The 22,032-nt window shown below is 34.9% G+C and overlaps 1 protein-coding gene and 1 long non-coding RNA gene across 5 annotated transcripts in view; one reads left to right on the top strand and one right to left on the bottom strand.

Moving 5' to 3' along the window:
* Sdk (sidekick cell adhesion molecule) overlaps nucleotides 1–22,032 on the top strand; it is a 43,745-nt gene that overhangs the window by 19,126 nt on the left and 2,587 nt on the right. The window contains exons 2-23 of one of the 4 annotated variants that reach the window (XM_072000650.1): nucleotides 11,543–11,638; nucleotides 12,513–12,692; nucleotides 13,058–13,271; nucleotides 13,536–13,709; nucleotides 13,963–14,171; nucleotides 14,252–14,402; nucleotides 14,554–14,681; nucleotides 14,810–14,920; nucleotides 15,760–15,879; nucleotides 15,953–16,108; nucleotides 16,178–16,304; nucleotides 16,376–16,677; nucleotides 16,771–16,956; nucleotides 17,032–19,255; nucleotides 19,330–19,526; nucleotides 19,606–19,802; nucleotides 19,885–20,124; nucleotides 20,207–20,404; nucleotides 20,491–20,632; nucleotides 20,720–20,998; nucleotides 21,246–21,266; nucleotides 21,802–21,959. In XM_072000650.1, the coding sequence (XP_071856751.1) occupies nucleotides 11,543–11,638; nucleotides 12,513–12,692; nucleotides 13,058–13,271; nucleotides 13,536–13,709; nucleotides 13,963–14,171; nucleotides 14,252–14,402; nucleotides 14,554–14,681; nucleotides 14,810–14,920; nucleotides 15,760–15,879; nucleotides 15,953–16,108; nucleotides 16,178–16,304; nucleotides 16,376–16,677; nucleotides 16,771–16,956; nucleotides 17,032–19,255; nucleotides 19,330–19,526; nucleotides 19,606–19,802; nucleotides 19,885–20,124; nucleotides 20,207–20,404; nucleotides 20,491–20,632; nucleotides 20,720–20,998; nucleotides 21,246–21,266; nucleotides 21,802–21,959 (5,810 nt within the window). The remainder of the gene's footprint in view (nucleotides 1–11,542; nucleotides 11,639–12,512; nucleotides 12,693–13,057; nucleotides 13,272–13,535; nucleotides 13,710–13,962; nucleotides 14,172–14,251; nucleotides 14,403–14,553; nucleotides 14,682–14,809; nucleotides 14,921–15,759; nucleotides 15,880–15,952; nucleotides 16,109–16,177; nucleotides 16,305–16,375; nucleotides 16,678–16,770; nucleotides 16,957–17,031; nucleotides 19,256–19,329; nucleotides 19,527–19,605; nucleotides 19,803–19,884; nucleotides 20,125–20,206; nucleotides 20,405–20,490; nucleotides 20,633–20,719; nucleotides 20,999–21,245; nucleotides 21,267–21,801; nucleotides 21,960–22,032) is intronic. The other 3 variants (XM_072000651.1, XM_072000652.1, XM_072000653.1) reach the window with 3 other exon arrangements.
* Nucleotides 19,528–20,829, bottom strand: LOC139985874 (uncharacterized). Its single transcript, XR_011799514.1, has 3 exons — nucleotides 20,703–20,829; nucleotides 19,946–20,614; nucleotides 19,528–19,776 (listed from the first exon to the last, which is right to left on the bottom strand). It is a non-coding gene; the product is annotated as an uncharacterized lncRNA (long non-coding RNA).

Below are 22,032 nucleotides of genomic sequence, written 5' to 3' on the forward strand. Positions count from 1 at the left end.
CGCGTTCGCATGTGTATAATGAAATTTGGACTATTAATCACGTTGGGATTACAATTCCAATCTACTGTTTTTATGAGAAGATAGTTTTCTACTCTTTCTACTTTCTTCGACATACGAATTTACGAATTTCATAATTTTAGAAATATTCTTTGTAAATTTCGCTTTCGTAGCCACAAAAAATCAATCAATGAAATGGGATTATTGTTCCTGAAAGAACATTCGATTACCGCTGCAAAGATTCGATATTACGGATCAATTCTGATAATATTCTTTAAAGAGGACAAGTAGCTCTATCAATAATTTTATTGAAGAATACTCTAAGAATATCCTAGTTAAGGGTAAGGTCACATTATATTTCGAATCCATACAAATACACATTAATATGTAATGGTAACAAAATCATATCTTTCTCCTCCTACTTATCCTCATTGTTGACCTCATTCTGCAAAGTACTTACCTACATTTACTTTGTTCTAAACAGAGACGTAGTATCATTTGTTACAATTTTCCTATAAATGTGACGAGTCTGTATTATTTAAAAAACGAGTTAATAAGAGCCATTTTACAAAATTTTTTTCTGGAATTCTTTCTAGGTAAAGGAAACTTGAATTCTAGAAAATGTAGACGAAAAAAGGGCGAAGATTCAGTCGTGGGAATGCGCAAGTTGTGAGAATGTGCACTGAATTGTCGGTGATTTTCTTCTGTGCTAATTCAAGGTTTTGCTCTGGTGAACGAGTTACTCTTCGACTCTTGAACAACGACCGTGTGTACATTGTGCCCTATACACATTGTGCACTCCACGCAAAAACCTGTCATTTCTGCACTTTATGTCTTGACATTAAAATTGTATTGCGTGAAATGATTAGGAAATTGATATACATATACATATCTGATATACATATTTTTTCTATGCATGAAGGAATTATTGAAATAAATGAGTCAAAGTCATAAATGAGCAATAAAAAATAATAATAATAGTAATAAATTTTATAGTATAAAGAAAACCTAATAAAATAGATAGAAACATTTTTGCTATATAGAGTAAAATTTTATTTATATACATCTTTCAGAAGACCAGCAATTTATATAACTGGAGTTCACATAATAGGAGATAGATCACTGATTTTTTACGTAACAACAAATGTTTCGTGGATCTAATAAGAGTTCACGTCCAGATAAGTGAATTCAATCAGCATGAGTTAATTTAATCGGTTAGTAAGTAAAATTTCCATCAAATAACCGAAGCTTCATCATTCGTTCTAATTATCTGTAATTTATGGAAACCTCCGAATAAGATTATAAATATAGAATCAAAATAAATCACTCAAAATTACATTCAGAACATTCAGAATAACCTACTTATTATAACATCTCATAATTATCATTTTCAGTCATTCATTCTCATTCAAGAATCTTTCAAAAATAGAGAAATTCTATTTCCTGAGAATGATATGACGTAACTGGTAGCGTAGCCCGCTGATTTTTCTTTGACGTTTACATCAGAAGGCCACGTTTATCGGCGAGAAACTGGTTTGACGCTACGACAAGCAGCGCCGGCTCGGATTGGCATTGGACCTCCGGTGTAATGTACTTGAACGCGATTGCATTGGAGAGTACAGAGTCGGACTCTGTCTCGCGGTGGCCGTTTAGACACGTTACCAGGAGGGAAGAAGAGATATTTGGCTATCTGCCAGTGCAGCCGACCGAAATGAACGAGGTTCACGGTCGAGACTGGAATTCAGAAGCCACCGCCTGCACTCCAAAGCCGAATGAAATCGTAACCGCGGGAACTATCACGCATCCTCCTTTAGGATAGGTGCACGTTGGATGACGCTGTGCTGTTCAGTAGGTGTCGCGACCGGAACGTAAATAAAATAGCATGTTAGTGACATTAACCCCGATGCAGACGAGCGATGCGTCGCGCCGCTCCGATATTTTACCCGGTGACGTTTTCCGATTTAGCGAATTTAGATTTTTAATGATGCAACCCATACGAGACATAAAATTATTCCATATAATAATGGAATTGTATGCTCGCGTGTGCTCGGTATTTCGTTTATTTCATAGCGGTAAATTTGCGTTATATTTGTTGAACAGGGAATGGGTGAACTGGTCTTTAATTATTTGTTTAAAAATTAAAAGTATATAATGTTAAAATATTAATTCAGTAAATTCGATAATACTGATATTAATTAATTAAATCATATTGATCCGTCGTGGGTTGAACCTTTTTTCAACTATCAATTGTACATGACCAGTAAAAGATTGCAACTTAATCCCCCTTTATTTACTTAATTTAATTACTCTTTATCTATTTACTTAATTTGTTGCCTACGTGTAGTCTTGGAGACCAATTTCTTGGAATACGTTCACCGAAAATCGATCCACTATACTACCTTTCTTATCGATGTGCTATGCCTACTGATATCCAGTAGATTCTCTGCTTTTGACATGTTACGTGAGTGTATTTAATTCGAAAGTTTCGGGTCGATTTTAATAGCTGTTTTAGCCAGAAATCGTGAGTTCAGGATAGGAGCAAATGGCGAAAGTTTTAGGGCTGCTTTTATAGGAGTTATGCAGTCTATCGCTATCAAATGCAGACCAAAAGAATTGAGAATGAATTTCAAAAATATAGAATTCTCTTACAAAACAATCAACCATCAAAACTTTCTTCAAATCATAATTAAGGATCCTTAAAGCTACCATTCACTCTTTTATGATACGCAAATCCAAGAACCAAGCTTTCTACGCTTAATAAACCCAAACCTCGCCATAATGAGCTATATATACCAACAATTAACACATTCAAGCCATTATATAAGTATAGGTATAAGATAAAGGTCACAGTATATCCACGAGGGATCGAGCTCCACGTTATGCTCGTAATAGCGAAGCAACGAGGATTTCGAGTCGGCACAAGCTTCTCCAGGTTAAACAGAAGAAATTCAGCAATTTCTGTGTGCTGGTATTGGCAGTCTAGCATAGTGGCTGGCTGAGTCAGCGGCGTTAGACAAAGGGCGAAGGGAGGGAACTTTTTCTTTTTTTTCAGGGGTTCGCCTTGAAATAACCACCCGTCGTCGGCTTTAGCCGACGATGAAGTGCACTTGTAAGCGAAGTGCGGCCAGGAAGCCAAGCGCATATGGTCCTAGGAGAAACACACGCTCGAATTCGACGACGATGCCACGTGTTCGAGGGTCGATGCACCGTTGGTTTCGTTCTTTCGTACGTTCCTGTTCCGATGTCCCCACGATTCCCTCTGGGGATCTCCTTTCGTCGACGGTAGACGAGAAAAAGCCAGCATTGGGTTAGGTTAAGCACGTCCTGCGCTCTCTATTGAGCGTAAACAATACGGTGAGAGCGGCGGTGATTTAAATAACCCTGGCATAACGAACCTTGAACATGCTTGTTTCGGTGGGAAGCGTTGAGTGTTGCGAAAAGTGCACTGGTTTCATGATGTGGTAACACGCATTTTGGAAGCGTTTAATAATAATCTTCATGGGGAACATGGTTGAACATGTTATGTTGAATATATCAGATCTTTTCAAAGGTCTTTGCATATTTCTGCGTAAATGAGTGTTAAAAATGACCTCACTAAATATTAAACGTTATTATTGTAATATAATGGATAATTGAATGTTTAAATACCTTTATATATGTATTCAAGAACAATTGTTTGATCTGTAGACTTCAGTTCATTGGAATAATTCTACATTTCTGTTATGAAGTATACGATCAAATCTATAAATCACTTTAACTCGAATGACTCTTGTTTTTTGCTTCAGTTGTTTCTCGAAAGGATAAAGTACCACTTCCATTGAGTACATTGCTCTTTTTACTTCTAATGAATCATAAACAGGGTAGAGACTATTATTGTCGAAACCAAAGCGTACTTACCTCATGTTCACACTTGTGTGCACTTATGAGGACCAGTATGGCATTATTATTGGGTGAAGACGGATGGAAGAAAACATATGAAGTTCTTAAAATACATCCTTGTGTTTCACGCTTTATTCGCTTGTTACTGTTATCAAAATTTTCTCTTAACACAATGCTTTTTTTATAAAATATTCGAAATTGAAATAATTTCAAATACAAAAGTGCAGTAAATTGCTATCTCTTATTTTAACAAATAATCTCTATTTTAAATCTTTTTCGATCTATTGTAATATTTCCGGAAAAGGATGCCAAATTGTTCTAAATCTATTCGATTTACTCACAGCTTTACAAGTATATGAATAAAAATAGTTCAAATTGTGGATGAAAATAATTTAAGTTATCGTTTCATGAAGAAACGTTATGGCGCGCGAACTCTTCGTTTCGAATCGTCATTTTCCTTAACTTATTTATCCTAATTCTGTCGATTTCTCTTTTCTTATCAAAATGGGAAAAAATTGCGAATTCTAAATTGAATTTAATTTTGATGACTAACGATCGAATGGGTGTTTTTACGATAAGCCAGCAGGAAAGTTTTCGATCGCGCGCGGATGGTACGATATCGATTTGATGCCAGGGGAAGAAAAAGCGAATGCACGATAGATGGACGATTACTTTCGACCAAAATGCACAGACAAGTCGCCCGGCTTTGCCAATTTTTCGATGCGATTTTTCGCCAGTGCCGCATTCTGCGCTCGTCTGCCTATCCTCGCACCGATTTATCGAATCGTTCCAAAGAGCGTGTGTTTACCCTGAAAGATATCGTGAACTCGGTCTTACATCCCCATCCGTAAATATTAGGACATCTATGAGGTAAACTAAAATAACTGAAGAAAATAAATCTAGTCAGCGCAAAGAATCAACAGCAAATTATTGACCCTTTTAAGAATTATTACTTCGTTTGAAATTGTAGATTGTAATTAAATCTTGCATGAACACATGGTTCCGATCGATTAATCTCTTCTTTGACAATCTGGATCAATTGCCATGTTTTGTACGAGACTGGAATATGTTCTCATTTTTGGATGGAAATTTATGTTGCTCTGTTGCGTAGAAAATTTGCTTTACGGGACAAACCTGGAACTATTTCGAATTGGAAGTTGTTGAAACTCCTTTGTTCTGCCAAATACGTTGACAGACTTTATAGTCGAGATATATCCTGTCGCGAATATTAAAAACTGTGAACATCGAGAAACTTATGATATACTTGCGCCCCAAACTATTGTTAGTTGGCTTTATGGGTGTTTTTGAAACTTTATGACTATTTATCGCAAGTGTATATATCACAGATGGATAAATTGCAATGTTTTAGTACAGGAAATTTTTGGATAAAATTATTCTTAGCCCTTTTAAAAAGACTTTTAAAATTCTAAGAACAAATTCAGTACGAATTTTTGATTATGACCATATGTAATACATTTTTCCAAGCTATTTATATTTTATCTATTTTTCAAAAGAAATATCAATATGTTAAAAGTATTCGAACCACCTTCCTAAATGAAAGAAAATGTTTCACAAATTTTAATCTCACTTTTATCGATCACTAGTTTTCTACTTCAAGAAGAACCACTCCAGAAGGAAAGTAAGAAAGAAAGCCAGGATCAATGATAGAAAGTTACAAACCTTCTTTAACTGGGTTCGTAAACTTTACTGAAGCATGGATTCGCTCCGGAAAAAGAAAAATTATGGCGCGCGCAATTTGTTCGATTTGAGTGACAGCACGGGTTTCACTTTGATTCGGGCTGGTTCACGTGAGATATCCTGACCGATAAGCGACGAAGGCCTCCGCAAAATGTTGCGCATTGCGTCTTACAACACGCAGTGCCAGCTATAGCTTCCGCCCGCTGGGGTGCATGCCACTGTCTCCCTCTCTCTGCAGTTTGCAGGTGGTCAACCTCGTACTTGCTTTCTTTGTGCAGTGCTGAACTTCCATCTTCGTCTCGATCGAAGCTGATCCAACAAGGAGAAGCCACGCTGTTGGAATTTCTCTTCATTCTTTACCTTTTTCTTTTTTTAGGAGGTGTGTGTAGGGATATTTGTATAGATGCTTGTTGGTTTATAATGGAAAATGTGGTGAACAGATTAATTGACGATAGAAGTGAAGCAATTAAATGAGTATACGAAAGCTGGATTTTTATACATTTGTCATTGTTACGTATATTTCGTATATTTTTGCACATTACAATTTTTCATACATTCAAAAAGGTCCACAGTGTAGTCATGAATATTTGTGTTATATAACACTTGACATTTCATTAGCATCGTAACGAGACACGAATGTTATGATAAAATCTGAAATCGATTTGAAGATATACCTAGAAGTTATAAGATGTCTCCAATCGAAACCCTTCAATTTCGAAGTCTGTAATAAAAACGTTTATGTATTTAACTCCTGTTTAGATATCTAACACGGCAGTGATACAGGGAAAGTGATCCATCCAAGGTCGAGTTCACTTTCAGTGAAAACTTCAACCCTTGTGGAGAGCGCGCATATTTTTAGGGAGCAAGGAGAGCGTCTCTCAAACAGATCCGGTATATCCTCAACTTAGTAATATGCTGTTAGTAAAAGCAGATTATCCACGGGCTGCAGTCTTGCCCTTGTGCGTAAACGCATACCCTCTCTCTTACCGTATTTCGTGTGACAGCTGCGGTGCTTAAAATAGGGGTTCAGTAGTTCAGCAACGTGTACCGTTGCTTTTGTACAGCCACGATAACACGAGCATGTGCTGGATAAATCGTGCAACGATTGTCGTTCTGAATAAACCTGATTTTTCCTTTCATAGAACTCGTACGCTGCTTGGCCGACAATGATGGACGAATCACCGGAAAATCTATTTCATTTGCATGCTTCGTTGATTACTATTCTTCTGCTGTTATTTGGCAAAAAATAAGGAGAACTTATGCTGCGTTGAACTGATTGGAATTTTATATCAATAATAAAGATTAGTTTGTTTTTGTAGAAAAAATTATAAGAGATATTGTATTATAATAATGATTTGTATTTTTGCAGATGTTAAAAATTTAGGCATTAGAATGTTAAATCAAAAGGTATGGGTATTTTAATTCAAAATATTTGAGTAATATACCGCACTGCATATGTTTGAATAGTATAATTTTGGATATGTTTAAATAGTATAATAAAATTGGTGAAACAGAAATCATGCACCTCCTTGTGAGGTGAGTAATTGATACGATCAATATAAGGAGTCATTAGTGAATGAGAATATTCATTGGTACATGAATAGCCTTTGGAACTATTCAGCAGTTCGAAGTAATATATATTTATAATGTATACGTTTGAATCACGTTATTTAAAACTTCCTTAAATTTTACAAAATACTGCTGTGAATTATTAAAATTACTTGACATTGTGAATATCGTGTATCAATTTTAATTTTGCGAATTCAGAACAAGATTAATTTCGTATTGATTTTCATTCGCATCTTAGTATTAAAAAATAATAGCAATTAGTTTTATTCGACTTATTGATCGAATTCTGGTTGGTTACCGGTCAGCAAAACACGTTACTATATAATTAACTATTCGCATTCGTTTCGTAGACAAATGGGTGAACTTTGATAGAAACTCCAACTTTACATTTTGGACCCAGTCAAATATTTTTATGCACTTTTATACACCTTTTTGGTACGTTTTTAATAGTTTTAGTATTTTATTTAAAAAGAATAGGACAATTTTTAAGGTACTGAAGAAAAGAGATATGAAAATACATAAAGATACCGTCGAGTTTGACACGGAATGCTTTGTGAACACGAAAATATGTAATATTTTCAACGCCTCAAAATATTCCTTAGAACTCGAGCAGCTTCTAGGTCGTTGAAAAATTTTCTGTTCTTTTCCCACAGTTTAATATCTTGAATATCGTTCACGTTGACGCGAACTTTTCGAATCGGAAATTCAAAAGAGGCTGCATAAAATGCGGGGCGAATACGGCAATTCTCAGATGTATTTGAATGAGTTTTCGGTATTCGGTCGTTTACATTATATAATTTCGTGTTAAAATTATGGAAAAGGATTGAATATTGAATGTAGAATATTACAAAATATCTAGCGTATTAAAAGTTCGATTTATTCAAAACTATCTTTTCATCTTGATAGAACAGAGATGAAGTAGAATTTTATAAAATTTGAAGATGTATGATAAATTGATTTTCTGTCATTACTTGTACTATCCTTTTTGAAAATATACAAAATAGCATCTATACAAGTCTCTGCTGATACAGATGCGCTTCCTAATTTCAAAATTTCCTAATTATACCGCGTTTAAGCTTTACAGTTAGTTAGTTTTACTGACGACACCGCTATACTATGCAAATGATTACATTGTCACATTAATGCATGCTGTTATACCATGTTACACGGTGTGGTAGTCAAGTACTGACATTTCGTCATGGAATAACTAAAAACAGGAAAGTAAAATGCTGCATTTTACATTTTTAATTCATTTTTATCATGTAGAAAATAACACACATAGAAGTATTATAAAAATTACAATAATGATAAAAATTGATTTAAATTGATTAAAATGATAAAAGGAAATTCCAGGCTCACTATGCTACAGTGTATGCAGGATCCAAAAGCAGCACCCGTTGTGCTCCACTTATTAAAGCTCTTCGAGTATCCCTCTTTGAGATGCTATAAGGAGCGCATATGAAGTTGCCGCTTCTTATTTCAGCCTGACCGCATTAATGTTCCGTCTTATTTCGGTGCGTTGAAGAAAACGAGGTAATCAGCTGGTCTTATTTTTCTCGCCATCTCACCAGAAAGAATACTTCGCTAAACTTGTACACTTACCGTTTGCGCACACATCGAGCTTCCTTTGAACAACAACCTGTTGTGCATTTACTTTCTCGCGCAGTAAATTTCCTGGAATTTCAGAAATTCTATGTTAAAAATAAGAAATTTGGTTTAAGACGCTATTCCTTAGATTTTCTCAGTTTTTGAGCCTAAATATTATTGATTACGCCTTATGCTATAAAGTCTGTAAACGAATTTATAGAGTCGGATTTATTAGTTAGTAGCGTTTATCATTAGAATGAATTACGATAAGCTCTATCTAATAACAGTAATAAAAGTTGTACAGAAACTTGTGAGACACGGAGTATATTTCAACGTGATATCGATAAGATAGTTCTGTCGCGCATTCATAGATGTAGTGCAATTTTAAGTCAGAATAGATATATAATAGAAAGTTTCCTAGTTAAGTATTACATTGCGTGGCACTCCTAGACACTGATGGATTTCAAGAATAATGAATGGCGGTCCTTAAGCGCAGTGCTTATGCTTCAAGACGAAGCTGTGCTATGCTCTATAAATGAAAGGGTGTGTCGTGTGTTTATCCATGGCAAATTAATTCTACATAGTTTGATTAGTGTTCTCTACCTTTATCTGGATACGGACCAGAAGTTAGAGATAAGTTGGAGATAAGTTGCATAAGAAGATAATTTTCCATAAGAAAATTATTATATTTATAGTTTTATACATACATATATTTGTTGGAATAGATACTTTTTTCTTTATTTTAGATTTGAATTGCTGTATACTTATTAAAATCGGAATCTATGAACTTTTCATAAAGAGCGTACTCGAGCTAACAAAATATTCCCATGAGAAGACACAAAGATGCCGTTCGTGTACGTATAATCGAGTAATAAAAGCAGGAGAATATTGTGTATATTTTCTAATGGACATGTATTTATCGTATCTGTAATTCATTGCCATCGTTCCAAGCTAACGCGACTGATGATTATATGGTCATGGAAATAGAAATTGTCAACCAAGTACGACCGTCTAAAATGCTACTTGAAAGATAATAGCCCGTTATTTTTTTCCCCATTCTATATCATTTCTTTCAACAAGACAAACCTCTCGAGCCGGCCTTCAAGAAATTATTATCGAGTGTACCATCGATTATTGTGTCAACGATCATTCCAATTTATCGACTCAGAAACCGTCCCTCGTTACTCTTGCGTGGCTCTTATTTAACGCGAAGATGGTTTCTTTCATCGCATTACGTTTTCATCGTATTGTAAAAGGAAGATTTTTAAAATTATAGAATATTTGATTATAAAAAATATTTAAAACAGACAGAAAGTTTAAAGACAGTCGAATTCTAAAAATTTCGGAACACTAATTGTACATTCTGGTACTAAAATTAATTTTGTTGTAAATTTCAAATGAAAGATTTTCCTATTTCAAATGCTTTTCTACGTAATTTCTCTAATAAAGAATATTTATTTTTTTCCGCAGCTCGTTCAAGATTAAAAATGTTATCCTCTTGACGAGGGACTCCATACGCCAAAAAACACAATAACACATCGTCGTCGTAAAGTGTTCTTGCGCGTTTGTATGTACAGCTGAAAGGAAACGACTTTACTCGGAAATAATCGTTTCACAGGCTGTTCTAATTATACTCCATTAGCGTGTTAATGCTTGAATCAGTTTTTAATGAAACTTAACCACATTAGCGGTTACTTGTAATTTGCAGCGTTAATGTCGTATGGTGTTATCTTTTCATCGACTTCAAGTGAAAGTTAACAAATCCTTATTAACCAAATGAATGGCTGACCAAGAAAATTTTCTCTACACTATACGCTCAAATAGATTGTAAGACTCATCGTGCATAATCTACAGTTTGAAATTCTATAATTTAATTAAAAAGAATGCAATAGTACTCTGTAGTAATCGAATAAATGAATACAGGAACTATACACGAAGTAAATAACTACATGGATTCCAATGCCGTGCGAAGCAACCGAAAAGAGCTTATAAAGTTATAGTTTATGGTGTATACGTGCATTATGTTCGAGTCCCATGTAACAACGACTGAGTCATCAGGTTTAGACGTGCGTAGTTTACGGTATACCAAAAGGATGAAGAGAAGAGTAAAGAATGCGAACAGCCGGATGCCGTAGAACCGAGTCACATGGACGTAAACCGACACGTGCACCCTCTTTTCTGACACGGTCCGATGATTTTTAAGATGGGGGCGAATACGGTGGACTTTCTCATCGGCTAACCGACGAATTCACTGCAACGCTCAACCTGTTCGTTTGATATTTCTCTTTGTTTCGCCGTTAATTGTCCAAATATACGCTTTTTCCTTAATTGTCTCTCAAACTTTGTTCCGTTCCTTAAAAGTTCCGTAAATTGGACGAAAATTTTCTTGAGCTAAGGAAGAAGGTACTAGTAACAATATTGAAACGTGTCTTTTTACAAAATCACTAGGATCTAAGGAATTAAAATCCAGCTTTTTTAGCGTAACATTCAGAACTACTTCGAAGAATTCCCTTCTTTTTACTACTTCGGTTATGAAGCTACTAATTCGTCGAGTACCTTAAAAACTATTTCTCGTACAGTTTATAACGATTTTATGATCCCTTTCTCAATTTTTTCGATATCAAATTTGTACAAGGTATGAAATGTTGTTATTTTAATAGTCTTAATAATCTCATAAGTACTTCCAGAAAAATCTATGAAAATGTCTAAAGGTATATCTACACGAAATTTTATATCGATCTAATCAATTTGTTCGCGAGTAACAGCGTAATTGAACTACATATTTAAATTCGCTCTTTCGATCTTTTTACAGAGACCCTTCAGGAACCGCGCTTCACCACTCAGCCTTCCAGCAGCGGTAATATTCTTAGCGAAAATCGGACAAAATTTCTGCAGTGTCAAGCGAGAGGTAAGTAGGGAACGTAGCACGGATATTCGACGAGATTCGACTCGGAAGCGATGATTTCAAATGCATTAAGAATCTCTTCTCGTCTCGATTTTACCGCGATATTATATTATTTTAAAGATGAATCGATTAAGCCTTATAGAGTTCGCTTAATAAAACATACTTTTCTCGTATTCCAAATTTTAATCATCAAATTGAAAATAAAAATTGTCTTGTTCTTACAATTAGTAAATGTACAATTTAATAAATTATTTTAGTCGATAAGTTTTGAGATATGAAACAATCATGTGATTATTCCGATTTATGGTTCATTTTCGAGATTTCTGGAGTTTTTTTTTTACTCGAATTTCAGTTCTATGGAAACTGACAAATTTTCCTACGTGTTTTTAATATCCCATTGTTCTCATGAAATATCGAATAACAGCCGGATGAGACGGTGGCCAGATGAAGCCTTACAGTTGCACCGTAGTGCCGTAATACGATAGTATGACCCTGTACTAATAGTATTAGGTCGTTGTATATTATATCTACTTCTTGACCAAACGAAGAATGCCTATAGTATCTGTGAAAAATATTAACACCTTGAACTGTCATCATTCGTGACATTTAAACGTGAACTAGATATAATTCGTGAAAACGAAAACTAAAATCGTGTAAATTGTAATAATTTGTTGAAAATACACAAATTTAGGATCATCACTGTAGTACATGTAATGTATCTAGTAAAATGTTATGTTAATGAAACTTTCATTCTTAATGATTTATATCTTTTCTAAAAGATAGAACTTCAATTATATAAATTGTTTGTCCTCTGACAAATTCAAGTAAATAAAGTATTATTTTCTGATACATTATTACGTTTACATTCTGTTCGCAGGAAATCCTCAGCCAAAATACAAGTGGTTCAAAGATGGGGTACCCCTCAGCAACGAGCTTACTTCGGAGCCTTATTTTCGAATACAAAGTACACGTAGAGAAGACGCAGGAGTTTATCACTGTGTCGCCACGAACGACGTAGGATCTATATTTAGTGAAAGAATTACATTTGCGGTAGCCTGTACGTATATACTTAAACATGACAGTTTCACATTTTTCTAATTATCCTAATTAATCTTAATCAAGAATCGGACACGTTTCAGTTGCTTTCACTTTCATTCATTTCGATCTACCATAACAAAACTAGAAACAGGAAACGAATTACACGAAAAGCATGCTATTTCAAAGTCGAGCTACATACTACAGCCAACTGTAAATTAAACACAGCGAGTTTTATCGCGCACAGCAACATTCGATCCATCCGCGTTCTCCTCTTTATCACGCTCTAGGACACGATGCTCTGATTATCATGAGCAACGTACATATTTTGTCGCAGTGAATGCATCCAGCGTGATGAAAGTAACACCGTAATATTATCCTGTCCAGATATGGGGGTGTTCGAGGATCTCACAGAGAGGATGGTGAGCGTGAAATCGGGCAGCGCGGCTGTTTTAACGCTGCCACCGATAGAAAGCCATCCTGCACCTGATGTTACATGGTTCACGTCCGATGGCTCGTTGTTATACGGCATAAAATATGCGTCTGTTCATCACACGTTGCTTATCCTGAACGCGTCTGAGAGCGATCAAGGCCTGTACAGGTTCGTATTAAAGTAACTGGTCCAGAGTTACCTTGTGTAGTCATCAGATGGATAAAGTACCCGTGAAACTTTACGGGACGATAGCTATATAAGCTGTCAATCTAAAAGTTTATATATTCATTTATGTATCTACAGTGAAATTTTTCAACTTAAGGGAATTTTCAAATAAAGGAATAAAGGAACTTATTTTTCGTTACATGTAATTTTCTTATAACTAGAGAAACTAAAGGAAATGTTCCTTTCGTACTTTTATATGTTAAACAGGGCCAGAGCCATTAACACGCAATTGGGTAAAGAGGAGAACAGTCCCTTTTTCAAGTTACAAGTTACGGGAGATGCCAACGCTGAGGTGGCACCTAGTATCATAGTGAAACCACAGGACACTCAAATCATCAAGGACCAGGACGTTACCTACATACATTGCATAGCCAATGCTAGGTAATTCGTGAATTTTACAGAAGAAAGGATACAAATTAGTCATATAATAAAATAATAATGCTCTTGCGACCTCCATTCTACAAAATCTGAATATTTGCAATAATATAAAATAAACCTTTGAAAAAGTAAGACTTTATACCTTTTCCCTTTCTTAAAGAGAATGGGTTACACTTTGAAAGTTTGATAAACTGGCTCGTAATCACTCTACATGAAACTGTTCTGTGAGAGAAATGTTTCAAACGGGTAATTTTAGGTCTCTTCATGAGTTACGAACTTTATGGACGAAAGACGGGATCCCCATCGAGAACTCGAGGATATCATATAGTTTTAACGACTCATGGAATAGAACTTTGGCGTTAATATCGGCAAACATAACTTACACCGGCGTATACTCGTGCCATGTGGACTTAAGAAGCGGTGGATATCCAACAGTGAACGCGAGCGCTAATGTTGTCGTATATGGTAAGACGGATTCAACAATTGGAGATTTGTAACCTTAAAATTTCCCACATATGCGTTATTTTTATGTTATAATATCTTAGAAAAACCAACTTTTATAACGGAATTGAAACGAGAGACTCTTAGTGATTATGGATCAACTGTAACGTTACCATGCGATGCTGTCGGTGTACCTCCTCCTAAAATCACTTGGTTTCGAAATGCAGAACCTGTTGATCATCTTCTTGGATTTAGGTATGATTTTTAGAAAAACTGCTAAATTTTCAATCAGTAAAAAAAATTTATTAATTACTACCTAAAGTATGTATTTCAACTGAAATCATCTATCAAATTCAAAATTCTCCTATCTTCCTATTTCTATATTCTTTTTCACTTTTATGTATAGGTACGCACTGGAAGAAGATGGCTCCTTAACAATTAAAAAATTAACCATGGATGACTCAGGAATGTTCCAATGTCTTGCATCCAACGACGCTGGCGAAGCATCCAGTTACACCTGGCTAAAAGCAAAAAGTTAGTACATTACACGTTGGAGTGATATGAAGTCATTAAATGTATTATTATTAATTTTTTGTTTTATTTTATTAGTCGAACGATGTTTCTTTATATTTATAATAAATGACGTATTTTTTATGGGGCAGAAGGATTAAAAAGCAGACTGAAAAACAGAGTTGTCCGCTGGGCAGCTGGCTACAATGTAGTCAGAGTTCGCCAATCTGATCGCCGTTTTAAGTTCTCTCAATATCCAGACAGTAAGATTCTAACGACATGTCGCCACGAAATATCCACCTCCTTTTTGAAATTACCCCGGGCACATGCTTGAAGAATGCATATCACACCACAATGTTTGCTTTTACCAGCTATATCCGTGTTTTTTTCTGGTAGTTATACTGAATACATCTGCAAAGCACGATAGTTTCTTTGTGTGTAAAACACATTGGCTCTTTGAAAAATTATAGAAAATACTCAACATGTTCAAAGAACGTAATAATAAATATGATGTGATGTTATTACACAACATACAATATACAGTGTTATTAACACTATTGCAAACAAAAAGTATTTTTCAATTATATTTATATTTGGAACAAAATTAATATACTTTTATCAGTATCAGAAAACGTAGAGGAATTGTTTTAAGCATTTGCACGTACAAAATTGTATCTTCGTTACAGTAAACGGACAAAATATATCGTAAATAGCACGTTTCTAGATTAGGAAGACAATTGTAGGAAAAAATTTTTGAATATTAGCTATTTCTGTAGTTGTGCCATAGAGTATACGTAATTTAACTTTTAGTGAAAATAAAGTTTCGGTAATAGAGAATTATTATTAATTGAAATCAGGTATTGGTAAATTCAGCGTTTTCCATTATATATATGAATGAACACTATTAAATTCTTTCCAATGTTTTTTTTTATTCATTTTTTATTATTATTCATAAAATGTCAATAGATGGTATACTGGAAAACACTGAAATGGGGAAAGTTTACTTTTGTGATCGATTGTTCCTGCCTTTTTTTTGCGTGCATGTAATCAATTCTTCCTGGTCACGAGCAAAACATTAATAGACTCAAATTATTGTTTTCAGCATCTGGACCAATCATGGAGAATGGTCCACAAAACCAAACTATATTAGATGGAAAGGATGCAACTTTAACATGTAATGCTGTAGCAGCTCCGATACCTAACACTACATGGATTTATAATGGTAAATTATTAATCACTAATTCATACGGGTAACTAATACCATAACACTGATATACACATTGATTCATTAATAGATACAATTCCTGTGGAAATCGCCGGAAGAGTACAAGTCTTAGATAACGGAGATCTTTTAATTGCTGCGGTAAAACCAAACGATGCCGGAAAATACACGTGTATTCGAGCTAATGAAGCTGGTTCTGTAAATGGTTCAGCGTATCTTACTGTTTTAGGTAAAATATGATTAAATAATTTTAGGGTAGTAAGAAATCATTTTCTGACCAGAATTTAATTCATTTCAGTTCGAACACAAATTATTCAACCACCTGTGGATACCTCCGTACTTCTCGGCTACACCGCGGAATTACAATGCAAGGTCTCCAACGATCCAAGTGTTTTGTACGATATAGCATGGTTTCATAATTCACAGTACGTGTATTTCTACATTAATGATATTAATGATAATAAAAATAGTTACAGTATATTTGTTGTTTTTGCAGAGTGATAAATACACAAGCCAGTCAAAGAGTAAAAATGCGAAATGATGGTACATTGGAAATAGCGGCCGTTCGTGCGTCTGACGTGGGTGAATATATGTGTTCTGTGGTTTCTCCAGGAGGAAATGAGACTCGATCTGCTCGTCTTAGTGTAATCGAATTACCGTTCGCACCAATAAACGTAATGGCTAGTCGAGTCGAGCGAATTTCACCTCGCACCATAAACGTTAGTTGGGTTCCTGGCTTTGATGGAAACAGTCCAACAAAAAAGTTTATTGTTCAAAGGCGGGAGGTTTCTGATCTCGGTAGTTAAATATAAATTGATCTTTAATAAAAGATTTAATCTGTCTGTACATGTCTACTTATATACGTATATATTTCTGATTTACTTTATATAGGACCAATACCTGATTCTGCGTTAAATTGGATCACGGAGTGTAATAATGTTTCGGCACAAAATCGTTGGGTACTATTGAACAATCTAAAAGCTGCTGCCGCATATCAGTTTCGAGTGACTGCAGAAAATAGTGTTGGCGAAGGACCTCCTTCCGATCCTAGTAATGTAGTAGTTCTTCCTCAAGAGCGTAAGTAATAGTTACAAGCCTGCAAATCTTAATAGTTTCCCAAACTTTTATTAATATTTGTGAATTTTACTGTAGCTCCGAGTGGACCACCGGTAGGATTCGTTGGTTCCGCTCGATCATCCTCAGAAATAATCACGCAGTGGCAGCTTCCATTAGAAGAATATCGAAACGGCCATATTTTAGGATACGTATTAAGATATAGACTATACGGCTACAACGACAATCCATGGACAATACAAAATATTACTAACGAAGCACAAAGAAATTATCTTATTACCGACCTAATTACTTGGAAGGATTATATCGTACAGATAGCAGCGTATAATGATAAAGGGGTTGGAGTATTTACGGAAGGTTTGAAGATTAAAACCAAGGAAGGAGTACCTGAAGCACCACCCACAAACGTAAAGGTAACAGCTATTAATTCAACATCGATAAAAGTGTGGTGGAAACCTCCCAATCCGCAAAAGATTAATGGAATAAATCAAGGTTATAAATTACAAGCCTGGATCGGGCATAATTTTACAGAAGCGAGCGAATACAAGTCGATGACCGTACCACCTAGCTTATTCGATCCTCTTGCAGAGCAAAGCGCAATTATGACAGGTTTAAAGAAATACACCTTATACAATATAACTGTATTATGCTTCACTGATCCAGGTGATGGTGAAAAAAGTTCTCCCGTTCAAATTCGTACACGCGAAGATGTACCTGAAGAAGTAGAAAATCTACAATTTGAGAACATAAGTGATCGTTCACTCACGGTTAAATGGAATGCTCCACAGGAAGTTAATGGAGTTCTTATTCAATACCAATTAAAATATATGATCAAAGATGTGCCGGATTCTCTACGAGTAGAAAACTTCACATCAGACACTCTTTCAGCCAAAATCGAACATTTACAAGCAATGACTCATTATAAATTTGAAGTTGTTGCTTGGACTTCAGTAGGGCCTGGAAAACCAGCAGTAGCTGTTATTCAATCAGGCGTTGAGCCTGTTCTTCCTGAACCACCAACTAAATTAGCACTGTCTAATATAGATGCATTCTCTGTTGTTCTTCAATTTACTCCAGGCTTTGACGGCAATTCGTCCATAATAAAATGGACAGTACAAGCACAAACCACTCGAAACACAACATGGTACAATATTTACGAAGTTTCAGATCCTGATGCTAGTACAATCACTGTAGGTGGTCTAATTCCATTTATGCAGTATAAATTACGATTAATAGCTAACAACGTTGTCGGTGCTTCCCAACCTTCCGAACCAACAAAAGAATTTCAAACGATTCAAGCACCACCGTCACATCCTCCTAGGAATGTTACGGTTCGTGCAATGAGCGCCACGGAACTGCGTGTTAGATGGATTCCATTACAACAGATTGAATGGTACGGAAATCCAAGGGGATATAATGTTACTTATACCGAAGTTCGAACGAACAAGTCAAAGAGCATAACTATAGAAGACCATACAGCGAATTCGTATATTTTAGAGAACATGGAAGAATATGCTCTTTATAAAATTGTAATGCAAGCGCTTAATGACGTTGGGTCATCGACAATAAGCCCGAAAGCTGTTGAAAGAACTCGCGAATCAGTTCCTTCGATGGGTCCTATTAATGTAGAAGCCAATGCAACGTCTTCCACGACCATATTAGTTAGATGGGGTGATGTTCCCATAGAACATCAGAATGGACAAATAGAAGGGTTTAAAGTTTATTACGGTGCAAATGCTAGATCAGCATTCCAGTATAAAAACATTCCTAGTAACACAACATTTACAACAACTTTAACAGAACTTCGAAAATTTGTCCAGTATCACATACAAGTTCTAGCTTATACGCGTCTTGGCGATGGCACTTTAAGCACTCCGCCAGTTAGAGTACAAACATTTGAAGATGCTCCTGGACCTCCATCGAATGTATCGTTCCCTGATGTAAGCTTTACCACTGCTCGGATTATTTGGGATACTCCAGAAGATCCGAACGGAGAGATTCTCGCCTATAAAGTTATGTTTCATCTAAATAATAGTCAGGATCATCAATTTTCGAAGGAGTTTCCTGCATCAGATAGAACTTTTAGAGCAACTGGACTAGAGCCAGAGAAGTATTACATGTTCTCGGTAACAGCACAAACGAGATTAGGATGGGGAAAAACAGCGTATGCTCTCGTTTTTACTACAAATAATAGAGAACGTCCGCAATCGCCATCGATGCCACAAATTAGCAGATCGCAAATACAAAGTAGACAGATAACATTTAATTGGACACCTGGCCGTGATGGGTTTGCACCATTAAGGTAAATTTTTCACTACATCTAATATATAATTTTTTATATTATGTAAAATTAATATGTATAATGCTTTTTTATAGATATTATACGGTACAACAATCAGAAAATTCAGGACCATTTCAAACGATTCCTGAAAGAGTAGAACCAACATTAACATCTTATACAGCAAATGATTTAAAACCATTTACATTCTATCAATTCCGAATACAAGCAACTAACGATATAGGACCTTCAACTTGGAGTACAGAATCTGTTCAAGTTCAAACTCTACCAGCAGGTACATAAAATTCACTTTTCATTTGTCTTAAATTTATTTTCTTAAGATACATAATTTTTATCATAATATGAATTTATAGCACCTTCTCGGGGAGTTACTGGATTGAAAGTAGTTCCAATAACGACATCTAGTATAGAGGTTCATTGGAACGCAATAGATGAAGTATATTGGAGCGGCGATCATGAAACAGGTGGTTATCGCGTTGTTTATCAACCAGTTTCTGATTTCCCCACAGCCCTTCAAGATACGCCTAAAGAAGAAGTTTTAGGAATAAAAGTAATGATTATAATTATAATTATAGAACACTGTAATAGATTCTAAATGATAAGTTTTATTAATCTTTTCTTAACTTTTACAGGCTACGAAGATTGTTTTAAGCGACTTGACAGAAGATAGGTATTACGAAGTAATAGTATTACCCTTCAATTCTGAAGGCGAAGGTCCATCAAGCCCTCCAGTGACTGTATATGTAGGAGAAGCAGTTCCTACAGGAGAACCACAACATCTAAAAGCAGAACCAATTTCTTCTACAGAAGTACATCTGCGTTGGAAACCACCACAAGCTAATATGCAAAATGGAGATTTATTAGGATATAAAGTAAAATTATCATTTACATATAGAATTTATTTTTTAATTTAATTGTTTAAGCAATATTTATTATTTATATTTCTTATTTTAGATTTTCTATTTAGTTACTGATTCTCCTCAAGATTTGGAAAACAAACAGGAAGAAGAAATAGAAGTTGTACCAGCATCATACTTAACACATAGCTTAGTGTTTTTAGATAAATATACAGAATATCGTATTCAAGTATTGGCTTTCAACCCTGCCGGCGATGGTCCTCGAACCCCATCTATCACTGTCAGAACTAAACAGGTACATAAGTTTAACAATAATTAAACTAATGACATAATTGCTTCTCTTCTCTCTTTTCTTTTTAAATATATTCAATTGATTTATAGGATATACCTGGACCACCACACAATTTACAATTCTCAGAAATTACAATGACTAGTCTCCGCGTCTCTTGGGAAGCACCAAAGCTACGAAATGGTGAAATAGTAGGCTACATTGTTACATATGAAACTGCTGAACAAAATGATCGTATGTTTTTTAGTATAAAAGTTATTCCAGATATTTAATATACGAATAAACAATTGCTTAGATACGTAACATTTGATATTATTGTAGGTTTTAGTAAGCAAGTTAAACAAAAGGTAACGGAAACAAGTTTACTAATTCAACCTTTAGAAGAAGAAGAAACGTATACTTTTATGGTTAGAGCGCAAACCATTGATTTTGGTCCGCCTATATCTGGAAATGTCACAACAGGTCCACAAGAAGGTTCGCCAATGGCACCTAGCAATCTTGCTGTTACAAAAACAGTGTCTAGTGTTGAATTACAGTGGACTAACGGTGCTTCTGGAAAAGGACCCATTCTAGGATACTACATCGAAACGCGCCGGAAAGGTAAATAATATAAACTATTTTAACATTTATAAAACCCCTCAAATATTAAAACGAAGATTACAGAATTGATAAAAAGAATGAAAAATAGTTCTAAAAAGTATATATTTATACACGTGAAAGATAAAAATGAATAATATAGTTATTTTGATTATTTTATTTTCACATATTTAAAAATAAATTATCTATTTATAAAATTCCAGAATATATTATTTATATTACTAATACTGCCTTTTTTATAATCATATAGCAATGGAAGAGTGGCAGCATTGTAAGTGTCAATGCACGTAAATATATTGAACGTCGAGTATTATATTAGATGATTTCAACAGTTAAATATGATTTTTGTTAGCGTTAAAATATAGCTTCCTGTTTGTTATTAATCTGTGATTTGTTTAGTGATATTTGTACTATTGATTGCATGATAATGTCATAGCATGACATTTTCCATGAGTTCAGTTAGAAATTCTTCAAACATCTTAACTTCGAATGCTGCTATAATTTACAGTAATAAATAAATAGCTAAAGTTTGACATGTTAGATGATGGTGTATTCTTACAGTTTTAATTTTTCAGTTTTTACATCTAATACTTCATTAATTCCCTTAAAATATGTAATGTATGACACACAACATAACTATGCAAGTTTTCAGTCATCATTATTTTCTCAAAAGCTATGAAAGCAACCAGATATATCATTCTTTCCTGTAGCACATAATTTTATGAAAACCTGCAGATGTTTTCAATTGCATTTACGATCTCATTATCAAAGCCAAATAAATTTTATTATTATATTTGTAATTATAGATGACAGTCGTTGGCAGACAATCGTACGTAGTAGTAATGGACCATTGACGGAGTATTCTGTATCTTATCAAAATTTGCTTCCATCTACATCGTATTTATTCAGAGTAATATCATATAATCGTTATGGAATTAGTTATCCAGCATATTCCACAGAAACGGTAAATAGAATTGCTGTATATACATTTTTATAAATATTTCTAAGCATTAAATACTAATGATAATTTACTGGTC

This window comes from Bombus fervidus, chromosome 3, assembly GCF_041682495.2.
Source record: "Bombus fervidus isolate BK054 chromosome 3, iyBomFerv1, whole genome shotgun sequence".
Lineage (NCBI taxonomy): Eukaryota > Metazoa > Arthropoda > Insecta > Hymenoptera > Apidae > Bombus > Bombus fervidus.